Genomic DNA, 19,965 nt, shown 5'->3' on the forward strand with positions numbered 1-19,965 from the left:
AGAGAGAGTGGAAGGGAGGGGGAGAGAGAGAGAAACATCGATTCGTTGCTCCACTTATTTCAGCATCATTGATTGCTCCTTGGGTATGTCCTAAATGGGGATTGAACCCGAAACCTTGGCGTTTCTGGATGAAGCTCTAACCACTGGGAACCCGACCGGGGCCCAGCTGATGTTTCTTGAAGGCCCACACTCATTTTGAAGATTCGAGTGACTCCAGATTTCTCTGTGATGTCCAGAGGGCCCGACCCAGCCCCTCAACGTCTGTGGGCCTTTTCAAAGCCGGCATGGAGTCCGCCTTTCACACAGCACCAGGAGGTGCAGCCTCGTTTGGAGACGGACCTATTCCCGTGAATATAACCCCAGTGCTTCTTTCCAGGTCGCGGTGCCTGGCCGTGTGCCACCCGGAGCTCATCACCGCTGAGTCCTGGGACGCCAGCTCGGCCGAGTGGGAGGGCAGGTCGTTGCTGAGCAGTGAGGCGGCCGGGTCCTCCCGATCCGCCTCCTCAGACAAGGGCGACCTCTTGGAAGGCGCTCAGGCCCGGCTCCGTCTTTCCAAGCTGAGGTAGGGGCGCGGGGAGGGTCATGCGGCACAGGGTGATGGTCCCCAGCGCAGCTGCTGGCCTGGGATGAGGCTGGGGTCTCGCCCTTAGATGTCCCTCCCACCCTGCACGGTGAAGGTGAGGGGAAGGGCTGTCACACTTTTCCCAGAAGACGTGTCAGGTGGACCATGGCCACTGTTTTGTCCCATAGGTACATTAAAAAAAAAAAGTCTTTATTGATTTTAGAGAGAGGACGGGAGAGGGAGAGAGAGAAACATCAATGAGGAGAGTCATGGATCGGCCGCCTCCTGCTCGCCCCCTGCTGGGGATGGAGGAGCCTGCACCCCGGGCCTGTGCCCTGAGCGGGAATCGAACCACGATCTCCTGGATCCTAGGTCGATGCTCAACCGCTGAGCCACGCTGGCCGGGCAGCTTCCTTTACTTGAAGGAAGGGCCCTTACTGAGAGCAATGTGTCTGAAAGTGGTGTCTCCAGGGACAGACCGAGCCTTGGGGACCAGGACCACAGGGTCCCCATCCAGATCTGAGGCAGCTGAGGGGCTGGTGCAAGCACGTCCGTGTGACTGTCCTTGTCGCCTGATGTCCCCTCACTCCACGGCCTTCCACGGGCTTCCACTAACGTGGTCTGTGGGAAAGTCAGCCTGCGGAGAGGCGAGGAGACCGCATGCAGCCGTCAAGCGTTAGTGTCACCATTTCTCTGCATCAGGGGACCAATCTTTTTTGTTGTTGTTAATCTAGACCAGAGGATATTGTTCCGTTGCAGAGAGAGTGGAAGGGTGGGAGGCAGGGAGGGAGGGAGAGAGAGAGAAACATCGATGTGAGAGAGAAACATTGGCCTCCCACACGCACCCCAACTGGGGATCCAACCGGCAACCCTTCAGTGCACCGGCTGATGCTCTAACCACTGAGCCACTGGCCAGGGCAGAAAGCTTTTGAAAAAGATGTCCCAACACGCACTCCTTCGTTCTACAAGCATGTGCCAGCTCAGGCTGAGTGCCAGGGGCCTGCCCAGTGCGGGGACAGAGCACTGGCAATCGGGGTGCCCTCGAGGAGCATCTGGTGGGGAGCACGCAGGCCTGGGCGGCGATGGAATCACTGGAAGACAGGCTCTGGTGGGTCCGGGGAGGTGATATGAGCAGAGGTGGGGCTGGAGGCACGGCCAGGCCCAGGTTCACCTCGGGCTGGAGGGCCGCGGTCAAGTGTGTAGTGGTGACGGGGCCTGGACGCCATCAGGAGTCCTTAGAGGGGCTGAGCGTGTGGCCTGATTGTCTATTAAATTATCTCCTAAGAAATTCTTTTTTTTTTTTTTTTTTTTAATTATTGGTTTTAGAGAGAGAAAGGGAAAGTGAGAGAGAGAAACATTGATTTGCTGCTTCACTGCTTCACTTATTTATGCATCCCTGGTTGCTGCTTGGATGTGCCCTGACCGGGGATCGAACCCGCAACCTTGGCCTCTCAGGAACATGCTCTAACCAACTGAGCTACCCGGCCAGGGCTCCTAAGAAATTACTTTAAAAATAATTGATTTCAGAGAGAGGGAGAGAGGGAGAAACAGCACGGTCGCCCCCTGACCTGACCGGGACCCGCCTTTCCTCCCGCAGGCGCTGCGCGCGGTGGCTGAGGGTCGCGGGCCTGTTCGCCTTCGTGGTGATGTGCTCGGTGAGTGCCGTGCCGAGGTGCGGGGCCCCCCGCTCCAGGAGGAGAGGCGGAGTGCGTGTCCGGGTGGCCAGGGAGGCCCTGAGCAGTCTCCTCTGGCCTTGCCCCATGTCCCACAACAGAAGCCTGGCTTTGCTCCGTAGAGGCAGTTAGCGTGCCCCAGGCCTCCCCACCCCGCATGGCTTCCCGAATTCTCTTTCAACCCCACGCGGTAACACGCGTTCTTGGCGTGGGGACATGTCCAGTGGTCATGGTGGCCCCTGGAATGTCTCAGTGTCCTTTAGAGATGGTGCCTCTGCCTGGCTAGGCCAACCTGTTTATGCCAGCAGGGCTCTGGCGGTGACACGGGTGCCCTCGGACGTGCGGGGAGCGTGTCTCAGCTGGGGCATTTGTGTGGGCCGTGTCTTGACGTAGCCTGAGCCACTCAGAGTGTCTCCTGGATAAATGGGTGTGTGGTCTGCTGTGTGTATCTGTGTGTGCACATGTGAAGCCCCCTGTGGGTGCTGTGTATCTGTATGTGCACATGCGTGTGAGGTCCCATGTCTGCTGTGTGTATCCATGTGTGCACAAGTGTGTGAGGCCCCCGTGTCTGCTGTGTATCTGTATGTGCACATGCGTGTGAGGTCCCATGTCTGCTGTGTGTATCCATGTGTGCACAAGTGTGAGGCCCCCGTGTCTGCCGTGTATCTGTATGTGCACATGCGTGTGAGGTCTCATGTCTGCTGTGTGTATCTGTGTGTGCACGTGTGTGTGAGGCCCCCTGTGTGTGCTGTGTATCTGTATGTGCACATGTGTGTGATTACTCACAAGGAGGAGGTTGTTGGTGCAGAGAAGGCATGAAACAAAGCACACTGAACTCTGCAAAGATCATGATTTCACTTTTTTGGCTACCAATTTCCCTCTCTCCTTTCTCTCCACACAATTGTGTGGCTCTGTCTCCCCTGCGGCTTGGCCGGGCCTGGGGGGTGGGCACCCCGGGATTTCCCAGGAGGAGGTCAGGGTGGGCCAGTCTCCCTGCCCGAGAGCTGACCTGTCCTTTGTGTCCAATTCCCCCTGAGAGGTGGAGTTTGAGGAGTTAGTTTTGAATTTCCATAGTCTGGCATCTCACCATTCCTTTAATTTCTTTATTTTTTTTGTAATCCTCACCCAAGAATATTTTTCACATTGATTTTTTAGAGAGTGGAAGGGAGGGAGGGAAGGGGAGAGGGAGATACGTCAATGTGAGGGAGACACATCGACTGGTTGCCTCCTGCACACGCCTGACCCAGGGCTGGGGCATCAACCCATAAACCAGGTTCGTGCCCTTGATTGGATCGAACCCTCGACCCTTCAGTGCTCAGGCCGACGCTCTAACCACTGAGCAATCCCAGCCAGAGCATCCTTTTAATTTCTAATGGTGTAGAAGGTGGTCTGAAAATTCCACCATCGTGTGGGATGTATTCCGTGCTGTGTGTGTGGGAAACCACACGTACCCCCCTCTGATGATTTAATTTTGTGGCTGAGTATTTATTCCTTAAAATTGGCAAATATCAATAATCATGGCCCATAGTATAATGGGTCAGAACTTTGTTGTAATATCTAAGAAAAGCTATTCGGAGTAAGCTGGTGAATTTGGGATACGTCAGTCAACACCATTACCATACCCCTATTTTCAACTGTTATCAAAATTACATAAACTGGTTGCTCTCACCCCACCAACCCTTCATAAAGCGTTTCTGGTTGTTGCAGGTTTCCTTTAGCCTGTATCCAGACCAAGGGAAGTTCTGGCAGTTGCTGGCTGTGTCACCGCTGGAAAGCTACTGTATCTAAACCATGCATGGGACGGGAGGTGGACGTGGCCCGTGGTTGAGAGTCACAGAGCAGAGACACCCAGGAACTGTTCCAGGTGTCACCCAAGGGCGTAGACAGGCCAGACGTGGAAGGAAAGACGGGGCCTCGGAACAGAAGGAGAGGGAGCGTTAGCCTGTGGTGGGTGGTTGGTGGTGAGGTTCCCACGCGAGGTTGACGCTGCCGAGGGTCACATTGGTTAGGGCCTGGGGTCCCCCTGCTCTGGGGCACTCTGTTGAGCAGCCCCCTCGCCGTTTCCTTTTGCGTTTCAGCTTGGGTGATTCCACCCACCGGCTGCCAGGTTCAGTGGTTCTGTTCCTGGCTGTCTCCCTGGTCTGGCGACTGCTTGGTTCCTTCACTGTGTGTTTTCTCTTGCCCTCCTGTAGGCCTCATGGCTTGTCGTGAAAAGGCAGACGTGTGTGTAGGGTAGACGTTCTGAGCGTGTCAGCCAGCTCTGGCTGACTGTGTGGCTTCAACAGGAGACGCTTATTTCTGGAGTTCTGGAGGCTGGAAGTTCAAGGTCAAGGTGCCGGCTGATTTGGTTTCGGTGAGGGCTCTCTTCCTGGCTTGCAGACCGCCACCTTCCTGCCGTGTGTGGAAGGAGAGAAAGCTCTCTCTTATCTCTCTCTTTATTTATTGATTGATTGATTTGAGGGAGAGAGAGGAAGGGAGGGGAGAGAGAGAGAGAGAAACATTGATTAGCTGTTCCACTTATTTATGCATTCGGTGGTTGATTCTTGGACATGCCCAGACCAGGGACTGAACCCGCAACCTCGGTGTATTCAGACAACACTCTAACAAAAAACCAATTGAGCTACCCACCAGGGCTGGTGTGTCTTTCTTATAAGGACACTAATCCTGTGAGATCAGAGCCTCGTTTCAGCTCAGTTGCTTCCTTAGAGGCCCCCATCTCCAAACACAACCACGCGGGGGTGGGGGGTGGGGTGGTCAGGCCTTGAACATAGATTTTGCAGGGTCCATAGCACCGAGGTGAAGCTTGGAGGGGAGTGGAGCTTAAGTGAGCACGAGGTGAGGGGTTGGTGTAAACTCGGTCAGAGGTGGGCAGTGCTGCTCCTGCGGTTGCCGTGGTAACCTTTCTCTGGCTGTCTGCCAGGCGGGGCCACCGGGGAGAGCTCTCCCCTCTTACCGCCCACAGCTACCTGGTGCCCCTGCGCCCTCAGGCTGCCAGATAGGATGCGTCCCCAGCAAACCAAGAGCGCCCCGGGCCCCGCCGCAGGGGCGAGTCATCCGGGAGCAGAGAGAGAAGCCCTGAGCCGTAGCAGAGGCTCCTGCATTTGTGCAGAGTCAGGTGCAGGAGGCGGGAGCTCAGGGTCAAGGCCGCAGCAGGGCCAGGGCAGGGAGTTAGTCACAAGTGGCGGAGCAGCCTCCCCTGGTAGCGCCTCCCGGGTGGAGAGCTTCCAGCTTGGAATTCCTCTCCTCTCACTGCGGTGGGCAGCACCGACTCAACTGACGACAGAATTCTGTTTTCTAAAAATACCCTTTTATTGCCCTATCCGGTTTGGCTCAGTGGTTAGAGTATCGACCCACGGACTGACGGGTCCCGAGTTCGATCCTGCCCAAGGGCACATGCCTTGGTTTGCAGGCTCGATCCCCGGTCCAGGTCGGGGCTTGTGCAGGAGGAAACCAATCGGTGTGTCTCTCTCACACTGATGTTTCTCTCTCTCTGTCTCTGTCTCTCTCTCCCCCTTCCACTCTCTCTGAAAAGCAATGGAAAAAATATCCTCCAGTGAGGATTTAAAAAAAAAAAAATGCTTCTACTGATTTTAGAGAGAGGGGAGGGGAGAGGGAAAGAGAGCCATCGATCGGCTGCCTCCTGCATACCCCCTACTGGGGATTGACCCCAAACCCAGGCCTGTGCCCAGACCAGGAACGGAACCCGCAGCCTCTCAGTGCACAGGACAGTGCTCGACCCACTGAGCCACACCGGCCAGGACAGAATTCTTATTTTCAGTTCTCTCTGGCTTCTCACCTTACAAACGGAGACCGGGTGCCCTAGCATTGGGTGCGGATGTGGGTTGGTTCCTTCACACAGCCTCCTGTCTGCCTCTCCCTGTGGCTCCAGGGAGGAGTTTGAGGTTGGCTGCAGAAGTGGAAGGGAGATAGCAGGGCAGGGAGACCCCACTTAGATGTTAAACCACAGGATTCAAAGCGCACAGGGTCCAAGAAGGCAAAGCCAAAGGCTGTGTCAGGAGGGCGGGCCTGGAGAGGTCTGGGGGTCGCCAGGGGGCTGGCCCCGGACTTGGAGGAAAGGGCGGGCCCTGCGAGTCTCTGGGCATCTTGCAGCAGGGTGTGCCCGGGCGGGTGGCGGGGACTGCAGGCCTCTCCCTGCTGCGTGGTCCACCTTGACGTTCCCCCAGCTGAGAACCTCAGCAGCCGAGCTGACTCCACGCTGCTCCAGGTGGACCTGGCAGGGGCCCTGGTGGCCGGCGGCCCGAGCCGTCCCGGGAGAGAAGAGCACGTGCTGGTGGAGGTGACGCAGGCCAGCGCTCCCGGCTCCAGGCGGCGGCCACAGCAGGTCACCCTTACACGTTATTTGAAAAGAATCCTAAAAACGCACCACATCTCTTTATAAGCTGACTTGCTCTTGAATGGACAGGAGAGGGAGCCTTTTGCTCTGTGTTTGAAATGCTTTCCCCCCCTTTTCTCTAAGTCAGTTACAACTCTCCCATTTCAGTAAAACAGGCTTGTTTTTATTTTTAAAAAATATGTCTATTGATTTCAGAGAGAGGAAGGGAGAGGGAGAGAGAGAGAAACATCAGTGAGAGTCACTGATCGGCTGCCTCCTGCACCCCCCCTACTGGGGATCGAGCCCGCACCCCGGGCATGTGCCCAGATCGGGAATCGAACCGCAATCTCGTGTATCCTAGGTCGATGCTCAACCGCTGAGCCACACCGGCTGGGCTGCTTGTGAGTTTTTACTGAAACATTATATGCTTGGAACACACTTTTGTGTGTTCCCCTTTCACGGTAAGGGGACACCCATCACTCCAATCCCCCGGGCTGTGGACACTTGGCTGAGATGGCCTGTTCCTATGTCTTTGCTCAGTGTCTCAGAGCCTGAGCCTTCAGCTGGCATCCCCGGGAGGCCAGGAGAGCCCAGCCCAGGCCCACCCCCTCTGTGCAGGGACCTGTCCCGCAGTCCTGGCCTCGGTGACTCCCTGGGTTACCACGGCGACTTCGCTATGAAGTCGCGTCCCCTATTACGACCAATAGAAGGACGAGCTGCGGGGACACCAGGCTGTCATCCAACACTGAGCCTCCGACGGGCTAGGGTGCCCCACCCCTCCCTGCCACGCAGAGCGGGGTCCACAGAACAGGGTCGCCCTCTCCTGTGGCCGACACCGCGGTTTCACGGGCGACGCTGATGTTCTAAACCAGCGTCCCGGGTATGGCCCTGGGGCACAGCCGGCTCCCTGGTGCAGCTGGCTGGCGAGGGCTCTGCGGTGAAGACCAGGCGGGCGCCCCTCTGCCGCCCTGTCCGCGAGCCTTGGTGGTGGGGGCGTCACCTTTCACAGCCCGCCCGCAGGCCGGCTGCGGGGCCCCCACAGCCCCAGCTCAGCTGCAGAAACACGGCCACGCACCGTCTTCCCTGAAGGACTGTCCCGTGTGCTCTTCCCAGGCACGGAAGCGCTTTGAGAGAATTCACATCTCCCATCCGTGCTCTGCCCAAGCCCGTCCCCAGTTTCAGTTTCCTTTGCGACCGTGGGCAGCAGGACCCCTGCCCTCCCCGCACTCTCCGCTCCCAGCTCCCTCATCAGGTCTCTTCACCACCCTGCTCAGGAGGGGACAGGACAGTGGCAGTAAATCCTGGGGCCCCTCCCATCTGCTCCAGTTTGCAAGCAGCTTTTTCTTTCTTCAGATTTCTTATTGATTTTTAGAGACAGTCAAGGAGAGGGAGAGACCGAGAGAAACATCAACGTGAGAGCACAATATGCACGGGCCTCCTGCGCGCCCCTAACTGGGGGCGGAGCCTGCAACCCGGGCACGTGCCCTGACCGGGAATCAAACCGGCCACCTTTCGGTGCACAGAGGACGCCCAACCCCCTGAGCCACACCGGCCAGGGTGGGTAGCACTTTCAAGCATTTCTCCTGCGTTGCCCAGAGGGCTCAGAGGACTCTTCTAAAACAGCCTCCAAAGGGCGGGAATTTCCAGCTCCGCACGGCCTGGACTGCTGTGGCGGGAGGTGGGCGTCGTGGAAAGGCCTCTCCGGTCCTCTCTTTTTTTTTACCCTAAACACGCACCCACACGGCACCCACACGGCACAGCTCTGGATCCCGGAGACGGTCAAGTTCAAAGCCTCACCGCGGTCTTACACTTGGCCTTTTGCAGGTCACTCACAACTGGACGGTGCTTCTGAGCCCTCGGCGCAGCGAGCACTTGGTGGTGAGCAGGACCTTCGAGGTTCCGAGCAGGTGGGTCCCCGGTGGTCGAGGTTTTGGGGGAGGTGAGAAGTTTGAGCTGCGGGGCTCCGATTCTGGGGACAAATGGTGCCGGGTCAGTATGTTCCTTTGGATGAGACGCTCCTCCTGCGTAGACGATGGACGCGGGACGTGGGAGGGGGTCACAGCCACATGCGGTCGGAAGCGACCACGTTGACCACAGGGCCCGTTCGGAAGCGTATGGTTTTTATAGCTTATGCTTCGATTTCATTACTGTCACGAAGCTCTACAAGGGGCGTTCTAGGAGATGTTAGGGCTCTTTTTTTTCTTGTTAATGTTGACCGAGGATATTTTTTCCGTTGCTTTTCAGAGAGAGTGGAAAGGAGAGAGGGAGAGAAAGAGAGAGAGAGAGAAACATCGATGTGAGGACACACCGATTGGTTGCCTCCCGCACGGACTGGGGCTGGGGACCTGCTACCCAGGTACGTGCCCTTGGCCGGAATTGAACCCGAGACCCTTTGGTGAGCTGGCTGGAGCCGTAACCACTGAGCCACACTGGCCTTTCCTTTAACTGAGGCCTCTCCACGTGACCTGCGCTCTTGGTTGCTCTGTGCGCTTGCTGGGGCTGCCCTACGAGTGCCACAGCGTTTAAATGTCACCTAAACAGAGAAATTCATGTCCCCAAGGCGCGTGTCTCCTGAGGCCTTTCTCCTTGGTGGGCAGAGGGCCGTCTCCTGTGTCCTCACACGGTCGTCCTTCTGAGTGTCTGTGTCCCGACCTCCTCTTGTAAGGACACCGTCCTATTGGATCAGGGCCACCAAGCCGCCTCGTTTTATTTCCTCGCCTCTGTAAAGACCCATCTCCAAATGCAGCCACGTTCTGAAGTACTGCGGTTCGGAGGTCAGCATAGGAATTTGGGGGGACACAGTCAGCACATTGCCGGGTGCAGATGAGAAACGGGTTCAGGTTCGGCTGCCGTGGGCTGTCGACACCTCGCGTGCTTCTGGGGCTCCTCCCCTACCAGCGGCACCCAGTCTGTGCTCAGCTTGCACGTGGCCCTTCCCGGGATCCCTCGCGTGAGACAAGGCGGCTCCGCCGCTGGTGAGCAGGGAAAGCCGCGCGGGGTGTGGAGAGGAGAGAAGTTAAATGGCTAGAACCAGCACGGTCGGCCCGCTCCCCGTGAGCGGTTGGAGTGGCACCTGCAGTGGCCACGGGGCGGCCGTGTCCCACGTCAGCCCCTCACCCCGGCTCAGAGCCCCTCGCCTGCCAGGCCCGGGATCAGTGGGGCTCTGGCAGTGGCCACGGTTGCCTCGCCCGTGTGGGAAGGACCCGAGGGGGCAGCGTGAGTCGCGGGCAGCGGGTCCGTTTCCTCACCAGCGCTGAGGTCGTCGCTCCGTTCCGCAGGGACGGCGTCTCCATCAGCGTCCGGGCCGCCCTCCAGCAGCCCCGCGTGGTCCCCCTGCTGCTCGCGCACCAGCACCTCCGGGCCGGCGTGGGAGCCCAGGCGACCGTCGCCGCAGTCATCCTCGCCGGCGTCTACGTGCTGATCATATTTGAGGTGACCTGTGCGCCCATCCTAGACTCGTCTGTGCCCGCAAACGAGTGTCTTTCAATTAGCCGGGGGCTCCGGGTGGGCTCAGTCCCACCTCTCGGTCCCTTCACTGAGAAGTGACGTTTCCGTCATTTTAGGTAGAAAACTGTCCTGGCATTTCTGCTGAATCTCGGCAGCTGACACGCACAAGATGAGTGTGTCAGGTGCCAGCAAAACCCCGCCCCAGAAAACTGAACACGTGTGGTTTTCTCACCCAACTCTGCCACCTCCCTGGGCACAGGGTCTTCCCCTGTGAGGGGCACAGTGAGATGCCCGCCTGCTTCACAGGGCTATGTCCACGACAGGGCCTGGAAGCCTCTGGCTGGGTGCGCAAAGGGTTATCTGTTTGCTGATGCGCTTGGCTAAGTGCCCTGCATGGCTGCTCTCCTGTCCTGTGAATCTGCTCTTTTGGGGATACTCTAAGTGTGGCTCCCCATCGACGGCACAGAGCAGTGCCCAGGCGCCCGGCCCAGAGGCCAGGGTTTCCGTCAGCATCCGGGATCCCCGTGCCCAGTGACCCATCGGTGGGGCCAGATTCGTGGGGACACAGAGATCGGTGGCTCCAGAAAGTCCGTCCAGGGTGCGGCTCTGCAGGGTGTTTCTCAGGGAGCTTGGGTGAGACAACAAAGGGTGCAGCCAAGGAGACGGCTGTGCGAGGAATGTTCTAGAATGTGGCCGGGAAGGGTCCAGAAGTTTGCCTGCGGTGTCTAGTCTGCCTGGTGAGAAATGCTGGCTCCAGTGAGCCGAGCCCCCCGGGGTCCAGCCGAGGGCCCATCCTCCAGGCCCTGCTCCCGGCCTGGCCGCCAACCTCCAGGGCAGGGCTGCGCCACACCGCCCCCTAGTGGAAACCCCGCCGCATAGTCCTTGGGAGATTCTGCACCCGGATGGGGCTGATGGGTTCCCGGTGGGATGCATTTGTTACTCTGTCCCCGCGTTTCCTTACGGAGCACAGTTTAGCTCTGAAGCCTTCGGGTACTGTTCTCGGGTCTGCTTACTTCACCAGTGTGCTGGGATTTGAGCTGTGTGGGGAGGAAGGGCCTGGTGCCTGGTGTCCCCTCTCAGAGACGCGGAGATTACTCAGTGAGCTCGGAGGGGCAGCCCGGCCTGTTGATTGCCGGCCTCGCTGGTATCTTTGCTCTGATGGTTTTACTATCCACCGGGACCGCTGCCTGACCCAGTGACGTCACTCACTTTTACGATAAACTTCCCATCCTTTCGTCTGCGTCTATGAGTCATTCTGTATGGAAGACCTTTCCCCTACCCGGCTTTGTTAATGTGAAACACAGTTTAGGCCAGAAACACAGATACATTGGTTTTCTTTAATTATTGATTTTCGTGGTGATGAATGGCTGCCTCAGCAACTTCCAGGGATGTCCACCGGGTTCATTGCGTGTGCCTCTCCCGTTTTTCTGAATATCACGTTGAACTTAGGCATTGCATAAATTCAGTGTGCTTTAATCAGTTCAGTCACTAGTTATTAAAAAATACAGTCCAATGCCAATTTATTTTTGAAAAGACGTCTCTGCTCTTCTAGGGTTTATCATCTTTTTCGGAGGAATAATTTTATAGCCTTTGAAAATGACATAATTTGGGCCCTGGCCGGGTAGCTCAGTTGGTCGAGCGTCATCCCTGCTCCGCAGCTGTCCCTGGGAACCATCTCCTCTCGCTGAAAGGGGGCATTTGCCCAAGAAACGCCAGGAGGGACGGACAGGACTGCACCGACTGGCCAGTTCCTCGCCCTCGGGGCACTCAGGTTGTTGCGCCATTTTTAAGTGAAAATTAGAATCTAGTTCTGACAGCTCCTTATATTTAGGGGAATTAATCCCCACTTGATGAACTTAGGAATCTACTAGCATGGAATTTTGGAATGAGAAGGGCCCTTGAGGTCCCCTGACTCGACCTCCCTGTGTTCTTTTTTAAAAGTTGGTTTTCCCTGCGGAGCCGGGCTCCGTGGTGTGGACGAGCCACAGTTGACTTAGCCACTCACCCTGTGTGTTTTCTCTCCAATAAGCTTCTTCGCTTCTTCCAATGTGGGTAGGCTGATGATTTCCCCAGGTTTTAAGTTCTGATTCCTTCTTTTTCCCCCCTTAATCCTCAGGCAAGGATATTTTTTTCCATTGATTTTTAGAGAGCGTGGAAGCGAGGGAGGGCGAGCGAGAGAGAAACGTCGATGGGCGAGAGACACATGGATTGGTTGCCTCCCACACAGGCCCTGGAGGGCTGGGATCCAGCCTGCAACCCGGTGTAAATGCCTTGACCAGGAATCGAACCTGCAACCCTTCTGTGTGCGGCCAACGCTCCAACCACTGAGCGCACCCGCCAGGGCCGTTCTGATTCCTTTCTGATGAACAAGTCCATCTTCCAGTCATTTCCCTCCTCCCCGATTTTACTACACGTGGTCCAGGCGGCTCCTCCAAACCTTTGCTTAGACATTTCCTCAGCCAAACAACCAATTTCATCACCCACACGTTCTACCTTCTACGGGGACACGGACACCCCTCAGCCAAGCCCCGCGGCGCTTTATGCCACGATCCTGATTTCTGTCTGAGGCCCATCAGAATGGCCGTAGCCATCAGCCTTCCTCCCGACATTCTGCTCGCGGGCGCTCGGGGTTTCTCGGAGACCGAGGGCCTCCCTGCAGCTCCCCTCTTCGGAGCCCCCCCCAGAATTGCGTCCATGGCCCACCCCCAGCCACACTGCCTCCCCCTAGCCTGCAGCTGCTGGAGCCGACTCAAAACAAGCCTGGGGGCTTTGGCTGGAAATCAACGGTCAGGATTTAGTCAAGGGTCTTAGGATTTGCACAACGGGAACACGGCGAGGCAACACCCAGGGGCGGAAGGAAACGCTGGGCGTTCTTCCCGTGGAAAGCGCAGCCTTGAGAAGACAGCCCTGCGCCCCAGCCGCGGGGTGGGTCCGAGTGGTGGCCCTCGGGATGACCAGTGGTCTGGATAACGGATGTCGGTGGTTGGAAAGAGCAAAGCGCAGGAGCGATTTCATGGGCTGTAGCCTAAGTTCACCCGCCCTGGGCAAGCCAAGCCCGCCCGGCGGTTGCGATGGGCCATCCTCAGGGTCCGATTTCTTAACCTCGAGCCACTGAAGGCCTGGACTTTGGTTTGCTTACCTGTGCCGCTGACGCATTACGGCCACTTCAGCCTAGTGGCCCCTCGTTCAGTTAACTGAACAGGGCCTATGCTCTCATTTCTCCCGGGGGGATTTCTGGGGGTGAAATTGCTGGGTCCTATGATAAATTTATTTAACTTTTAAGGAAACCGCCCAACAAGCCTCCGCAGTGGCTACACCGGTTCACGTCCCCCACCAGCAATGTTCGAGGGTTTCAATCTCTCCGCGTCCTTGACTTTCCTCAAATTTGTTCTAAAAAAAAAAATCCCAGGTCCATTGGAAATTATAATTAAATAGAAAAGCTACTGTTGTGATTCAGCGGCAACACTGAAGTCTCAATTAGGTTAAGCGTTTGGCCGTGTATCTTCGGTTTAATAACAGTCCCCGTAATTGGGCAGAATTGATTTATGTTGTGGAACTAACGGTCCGTTGCCTGGGGACTGGAGGGTAAATAATTAATGACAATTGACCGCGGGCTTCCGTGGAGGACGCTCTCTACCCGCCTCCCGTTTCTGCGCGAGGGGCACCTAACTACTCGGAAATAAAAACGACGTGGTGGCTGTGTGGGCTTCAGGGTGCCCAGTTTCTGAAACAGCGAGACCCCGATTTAGCCACGGCCTTCATGGATGCAGCGCAGAACGGCCACGCCGACCGCTGCTCATGCAAACACAGGCTCCGGTGTGTCTTAAATCCCCCGCGGACCGCAGGGTATTCATTTCCTCCGTCTCTTTCCAGATCGTGCACAGGACCCTGGCAGCCATGCTGGGCTCCCTGGCGGCGCTGGCGGCTCTGGCTGTGACTGGCGATGTAAGTGTGACACCTCCCGCGGCGGCCTCACCCCGGGCGGCACGTCAGAGTGGGAGACGGCTCAGGCATTGGGCGTGGGCCGGTGTTTTCACTGTTTTATAGACTATTTCCACATGCCCCCCCTCGGGAACTAACGCCCTTTCTTTATTTTCGGCTAATCCTCCCTGGAGGATATTTTTTTCCATTGATTTTTAGAGAGAGTGGGAGGGAGAGAAACGTTGATGTGAGAGACGCGCTGATTGGTTGTGTCCAGCACGCGCCCCCACCTGGGCCGGGGATTGAACCTGCCACCCTTGGGTGCAGAGGCCGATGCTCTAACCACTGAGCCACGCCAGCCGGGGCGGAACTAACAGACTTTATGGCATTGAGGAGAATTTCCTTTGACTTTCTCTCTCTCTCTCCCTCTCTCTCCCTCTCTCTCCCTCTCTTACACACACCCCAGCAGTGTCTTCTCCATTTTAGCTGAGGGAAGGCCGTGGGGTCGCATTTGCCCCTGGGTCACATACGGGGGGGTGTTCCAGCCCCGGGTGCTGTCAGCCTTTGGGGACCAGAGGAGGCCTTCCTGGCTGGAACAAAGGGGGGTTCTGTGCAGACATCGGGGGCCCTGGAGGTGCAAGCTGGGGTGACGGCACCCTGTCGGGGGTCTGAGCCTGGCCCACGTGGCAGGGACGAGGGGATGGCTGTAGGGACGTGGGGGTGAGCGTCCGGACGTGGGGGTGAGCGTCGGGACGGAGGGGGGCTGAGTGCCCGCTGCAGGCGGAGGCTGCGGCTGTTGGAGGGGAAATGCAGGAACCGACCAAGGCGGCCACACCCAGAACTGGATTTGAAAACACCTCTGTAGACTCCAAAAGCTTGTTCTGAAAACTGCTGTTAACGGCCAGGCAGTAACCAAACAACCATATCTGGTTTGCAAAATTGTCCTGACCAGGGAGCTCGGTGGGTTAGAGTGTCATCCCCATACGCCAAGGGTGCGGGTTCGATCCCTGGTCAGGGCACACGCAGGAACCCGCCAACCGGGCATGAGTAAGCGGAACGGCAAATCCGTGTTTCTCCGTCTCTCCCCCTTTCTCTCTCTCTGAACTCAATAAAATAAAAGGAAATTCTTTGCCATTTCGCTGAGTGCACAGGCCTGACGCCGGGGCGCTTTGGGTCGCGGGTGGCTGTCGGCGGTGACGTCCTCCGACTCCAAGGGCAGCCTGTGGTTTCCGAGTCCGGCCCAGGGCGGGTGGGGCGAAGGCGGGGTGTTCACAGCGGGCCCCCCGAGAGGCGCTGTGGGATTCACTGGCCCATTCCCTTCGTTGCAGAGGCCCAGCCTGGCGCACGTGGTGGAGTGGATCGATTTCGAGACCCTGGCCCTGCTGTTCGGCATGGTAATCGCGGCCCCCCCGCCGGGACGGGCGCTTTGCTCCCCGCTGCTGCTGCTAACCCTTCACTGTGCCGGAGCCCGGCTGCCGGGCAGCGAGCGCTCGGCTGAGACGCGTTCGTGCAGGTCGAGCTAACTGCCCCCGAGTTCGGTGCCCGGGTTAGTCTGATAGCGAAGTAGCATCGCCGTTTAGAAAACCAGCAGGTTCGCTGAGTTACTGCCCTTAAAATAGGAAATGAAATATCCCAAAGTAATAAGCCAGGTAAGTTCCGGTGATTGGGGAAGGACCCGTACTTATACGGGTATAGGAGGGAATCACCCCTAAATAACAGCTTGTGTGTTTGCCAGTTTATCAGACAGTGTCCAGGGCACCGGTAGGTGGGATTGGACAAGGGCCTGGACGCAGTGGGGCCGGCTCGGGTCGGGCAGATCCCACGTCAGCCGAGTGGTGGGTGGGCTCCTGGAACAGTCACGACGCCTGGTGTTGCTGTGAACAGAAGACGGAAAGATAAGGCCCATGGGGCACGTTCCCTGGGCCAGACCCTCCGGCAGGGGGCTCCGCGCAGGGTCTCTGAGCGGCGCCTGCTCAGCAAACGCAGGAACCTGGCGACGCGGCGGTTCCCCTGGGGGCCGGGGCTCGGGCGGGACCGGCCGCTCCGGGGTCAGTCGGGACGCTGCTGAAGCCGCCCCCTTGTCTCTCTTTCCTGTTCTCCCCGCAGATGATCTTAGTGGCCATCTTTTCAGAAACCGGGTTTTTTGATTACTGTGCCGTGAAGGTAGGTTCCATGTGGCCTTTAATAGTTAAGTATGAATTACCTGATTGTTTATTGTCTGCTGTTACAAGTTTAGTGAGCAAAACTACTATTTAAAGCAAATATTTTAAAATTCCGCCCTCTCGCCCTGGCCGGGTGGCTCAGCTGGTGGGAGTGTTGTCCCGGATGCCCGCAGGTCACGGGTTCCATGCCCCGTCAGGGCGCGTTCGGGAGGCAGCTGATCGATGTTTCTCTCTCACATCAATGGTTTTCTCTAAAAAAAAAAATCAATAAAAAAAAAAAATCCCGCCCCGCTTTGGAAGGCACTTGCCTCTGCAGGGCTGGGGGCCGTCCTGGGCCCAGCCCGCGGCCCCCGGGAGCACCCCCAGCCTCTCCACGAACGGCCGACGGAGGCCAAGGACAAGCGCTTGGGTTGAACATTTGTGTAAATTATTGAAACTGGCAGGTTGAGAGCTGCACGGCAAAGCTGTTCTGTGTTTCAGAGCATCTAAATATTTCAAGTCACCAGCTTCTGATCCCTTTTTTTTTTTTTTTAATATTTTTATTGATTTAAAAGAGAGGAAGGGAGAGGGAGAGAGAGAAATATCAATGCTGAGAGTCACTGATCGGTTGCCTCCTGCACGCCCCCCCGCCGGGGGGGGATTGAGCTCAAAACCCCAGCTTGTTTTTTTTGTGTTTTTTTAAAAAATACATCTTTATTGATTTCAGAGAGAGGAAAGGAGAGAGAGAGAGAGAGAGAGAGAGAAACATCAATGATGAGAGAGTCATCAATCGGCTGCAGCCGGCAACCCGGGCCTGTGCCCTGACCGGGAATCGAACCCCGATCGCCTGGATCCTGGGTCAACGCTCAACCGCTGAGCCACGCCCGGCTGGACAGGAATCTGGGGCTTTATGGTTTTTAATTTAATATATTTCTATTGATTTTTCGAGAGAGAGGAAGGGAGAGGGAGAGAGAAACATGGATGTGAGATTGGAACATCAGTCGGCTGCCTCCTGCACGCCCCCCAGTGAGGCTCGAGCCCGAGTCCTGGGCCTGTGCCCTGCCCAGGAAGCAACTGGTGGCCTTTCGGTGCATGGACACCACTCAGCCAACTGAGCCGCACCGGCCAGGGCTGAGGGGCTCGGTTTGCCCCACCGTGCGGTGTGCATTTGGATCCCTGGCTCTCAGAGGCCCCCTGGAAAGTCACGCCTGTTCTCGCCCTGCTGACCCTGGCTTGTCCCTTCCTCCCTGCGCCTGTCCCAGGCCTACCGGCTGTCCCGGGGGCGGGTGTGGGCCATGATCATCACGCTCTGCCTCTTCGCCGCCGTCCTCTCCGCCTTCCTGGACAACGTCACCACGTCGCTGCTCTTCACGCCAGTGACCATAAGGTACGCAAAGTGACCCGCGTGGGCGTCAGGCCGGGCTCGCTGGGACGCCTACCAGTCAGGGGACTCGGGCCTTGCTGTCCTGCAGGGACGCACTGTCAGGGGCCCAGAGCTCTTGTCCTCACGTCCCCAGCATCGGTCACAGGCATGGTGGAGCAGCTGGAGAGCCCCCACCCACCCTGGCTGGTGCTGGGGAGACGGAGGGGAAACGGGTGCCCCCTGGGGTGCTTTGGCTGAGTTTGAATTTGCTGTGGTTCCCTTGGGAGACCAGCTGGGGAAGGAAGCAGGTGGGTGGGCTCCAGGGCCTGCCCTCCACATGGTTCTCAGGGGACTGTGCTGCCTCCAGAGCTGTCGGGGGGGGGTAGGGGAGGGTACATTTCACACTGACGGTCAGGTGGGATGGGGAAACTTTCAGAGAAGTGGAATTCGGGGTGCGTGCTGTTCCCTGTGGCTCTGTAGTGTTGTTCCTCCCCCAGCATTGCCCTTCTCATAGGTTTGTGTGTGCACACGTGTGTATATGTGCGTGCATGTGTGTACATAACACACGTGTATGCATACATGTGTGCACGCATGCGCGCACATGTGTATATGTACGTGCATGTGCGTACGTGTGTGCACGTCCAAACGTGCATGTGCACACGTGCACACAACGCATGTGTATGCATGCACGTACGTGTGTGTGTGCGTGTGCACACATGTGTGTGCATGAGCGTGCCTCCCTTTTACACCCTTGTGCTTTAACAATATTTAGGTTGCGCTCGGCCCTTTCCCATTTTCCTCCGTTTGCAACAGATTATGCGAGGTGCTCAACCTTGACCCCAGACAAGTCCTGATTGCAGAAGTGATCTTCACCAACATCGGGGGCGCGGCCACCGCCATCGGGGACCCACCAAATGTCATCATTGTTTCCAACCAGGAGCTGAGGAAGATGGTACGTCCCAGGGTACAGGGCTGCCTCCCAGAAGCGCAGACCCCGCGTGCTCGCCCACTAGCCTGGGACGCGGCGCGGAGGCCGTTGTTGGAGCTCATCACCCTCTCCACTCGGTGCCCGCACAGTGGTGGCGGGAAGGCCCATCGTTGAACCTCCCGTTCCCGTTCCCAGGGCCTGGACTTCGCGGGATTCACGGCGCACATGTTCGTGGGGATTTGCTTTGTGTTCCTGTTCTCCTTCCCGCTGCTCAGGCTCCTTTACTGGAACAGAAAGCTCTACAACAAGGAGCCCAGTGAGATCGTCGGTGAGCGTGGCCCCTCGTCCTGGAGACCCGAGCATACCACCAGCGTGTTATTTTTCCCCAGGGGAAGTTGCCATAAAAACCAAGAGCTTCCTCACAGGTAGAGCGTCGGGGGGGTCGGTCACTGGGGCGCTGTACCCACAGTGTGTCCCGCACACCTCCTGGCGCTCGGCGAGCTTTCAGGGGCTCAATCCATGAGCTGTGCCTCTTCAGTTTTTAAAAAATTAAATTTATTTGTTAACCAGGTAACGCTGGTTAATAATATTCTATAATTTCCAGTGTACAACATTATAACTTGACGTCTGCGTACCCTGTTGCGTGCTCACTGCCTGTTACCGTGCATTTTAACCCTTTACTTCACCCTCCCACCCCCTGCCCCTCTGGTAACTACCATTCTGTTGTCTGTGTCTGTGAGTTTGCTTTTGTTTGTTTTGTTAGTTCATTTGCTCTTTGCTTTATATCTGTGTGAAATCGTATGGTTTTTGTCTTTTTCTGGCTGACTGAGTTCAGATAGCATACGGTTCTCAGGATCCATCCAGGATGTCACAAGTGGCAACAGTTCATTTATATTATGGCTGAGTAGCATCCCATTGTGGTGGTGGTGCTGTGTGTGTGTGTGTGTGTGTGTGTGTATCTCTCTATATACCTATATGTCTATATATCTATATAGCTGTATATCTATATATCATCGATAAGTCTATATATCTATATATCTATATAGCTGTATATCTATATATCATCCATAAGTCTATATATCTATATATCTATATAGCTGTATATCTATATATCATCCATAAGTCTATATATCTATATATCTATATAGCTGTATATCTATATATCATCCATAAGTCTATATATCTATAAGTCTACATGTCTATATATCTATATATCTATATAGCTGTATATCTAAATATCATCTATAAGTCTATATATCTATATATCTATATAGCTGTATATCTATATATCATCCATAAGTCTATATATCTATAAGTCTACATGTCTATATATCTATATATCTATATAGCTGTATATCTAAATATCATCTATAAGTCTATATATCTATATACCTATATATCATCTATAAGTCTATATATCTATATATCTATATAGCTGTATATTTATATATCATCTATAAGTCTATATATCTATATAGCTGTATATCTATATATCATCTATAAGTCTATATATCTATAAGTCTACATATCTATATATCTATATATCATCTATAAGTCTATATATCTATATATCTCACATTGTCTTACCCCATCATCA

The 19,965-nt window shown here is 55.9% G+C and overlaps 1 protein-coding gene across 2 annotated transcripts in view; it reads left to right on the top strand.

Annotated features, from left to right (window-relative positions):
* The window catches only part of OCA2 (OCA2 melanosomal transmembrane protein), a 65,397-nt gene that overhangs the window by 5,590 nt on the left and 39,842 nt on the right, over positions 1-19,965 (top strand). The window contains exons 3-14 of one of the 2 annotated variants that reach the window (XM_016200712.2): positions 377-562; positions 2,160-2,217; positions 3,943-4,015; positions 6,420-6,577; positions 8,393-8,475; positions 9,847-10,000; positions 13,889-13,960; positions 15,265-15,330; positions 16,043-16,099; positions 17,340-17,464; positions 18,254-18,392; positions 18,564-18,696. In XM_016200712.2, the coding sequence (XP_016056198.2) occupies positions 377-562; positions 2,160-2,217; positions 3,943-4,015; positions 6,420-6,577; positions 8,393-8,475; positions 9,847-10,000; positions 13,889-13,960; positions 15,265-15,330; positions 16,043-16,099; positions 17,340-17,464; positions 18,254-18,392; positions 18,564-18,696 (1,304 nt within the window). The remainder of the gene's footprint in view (positions 1-376; positions 563-2,159; positions 2,218-3,942; positions 4,016-6,419; positions 6,578-8,392; positions 8,476-9,846; positions 10,001-13,888; positions 13,961-15,264; positions 15,331-16,042; positions 16,100-17,339; positions 17,465-18,253; positions 18,393-18,563; positions 18,697-19,965) is intronic. The other variant, XM_087829214.1, reaches the window with a different exon arrangement.

This window comes from Miniopterus natalensis, chromosome 22 (assembly GCF_054644295.1).
Source record: "Miniopterus natalensis isolate mMinNat1 chromosome 22, mMinNat1.hap1, whole genome shotgun sequence".
Lineage (NCBI taxonomy): Eukaryota > Metazoa > Chordata > Mammalia > Chiroptera > Miniopteridae > Miniopterus > Miniopterus natalensis.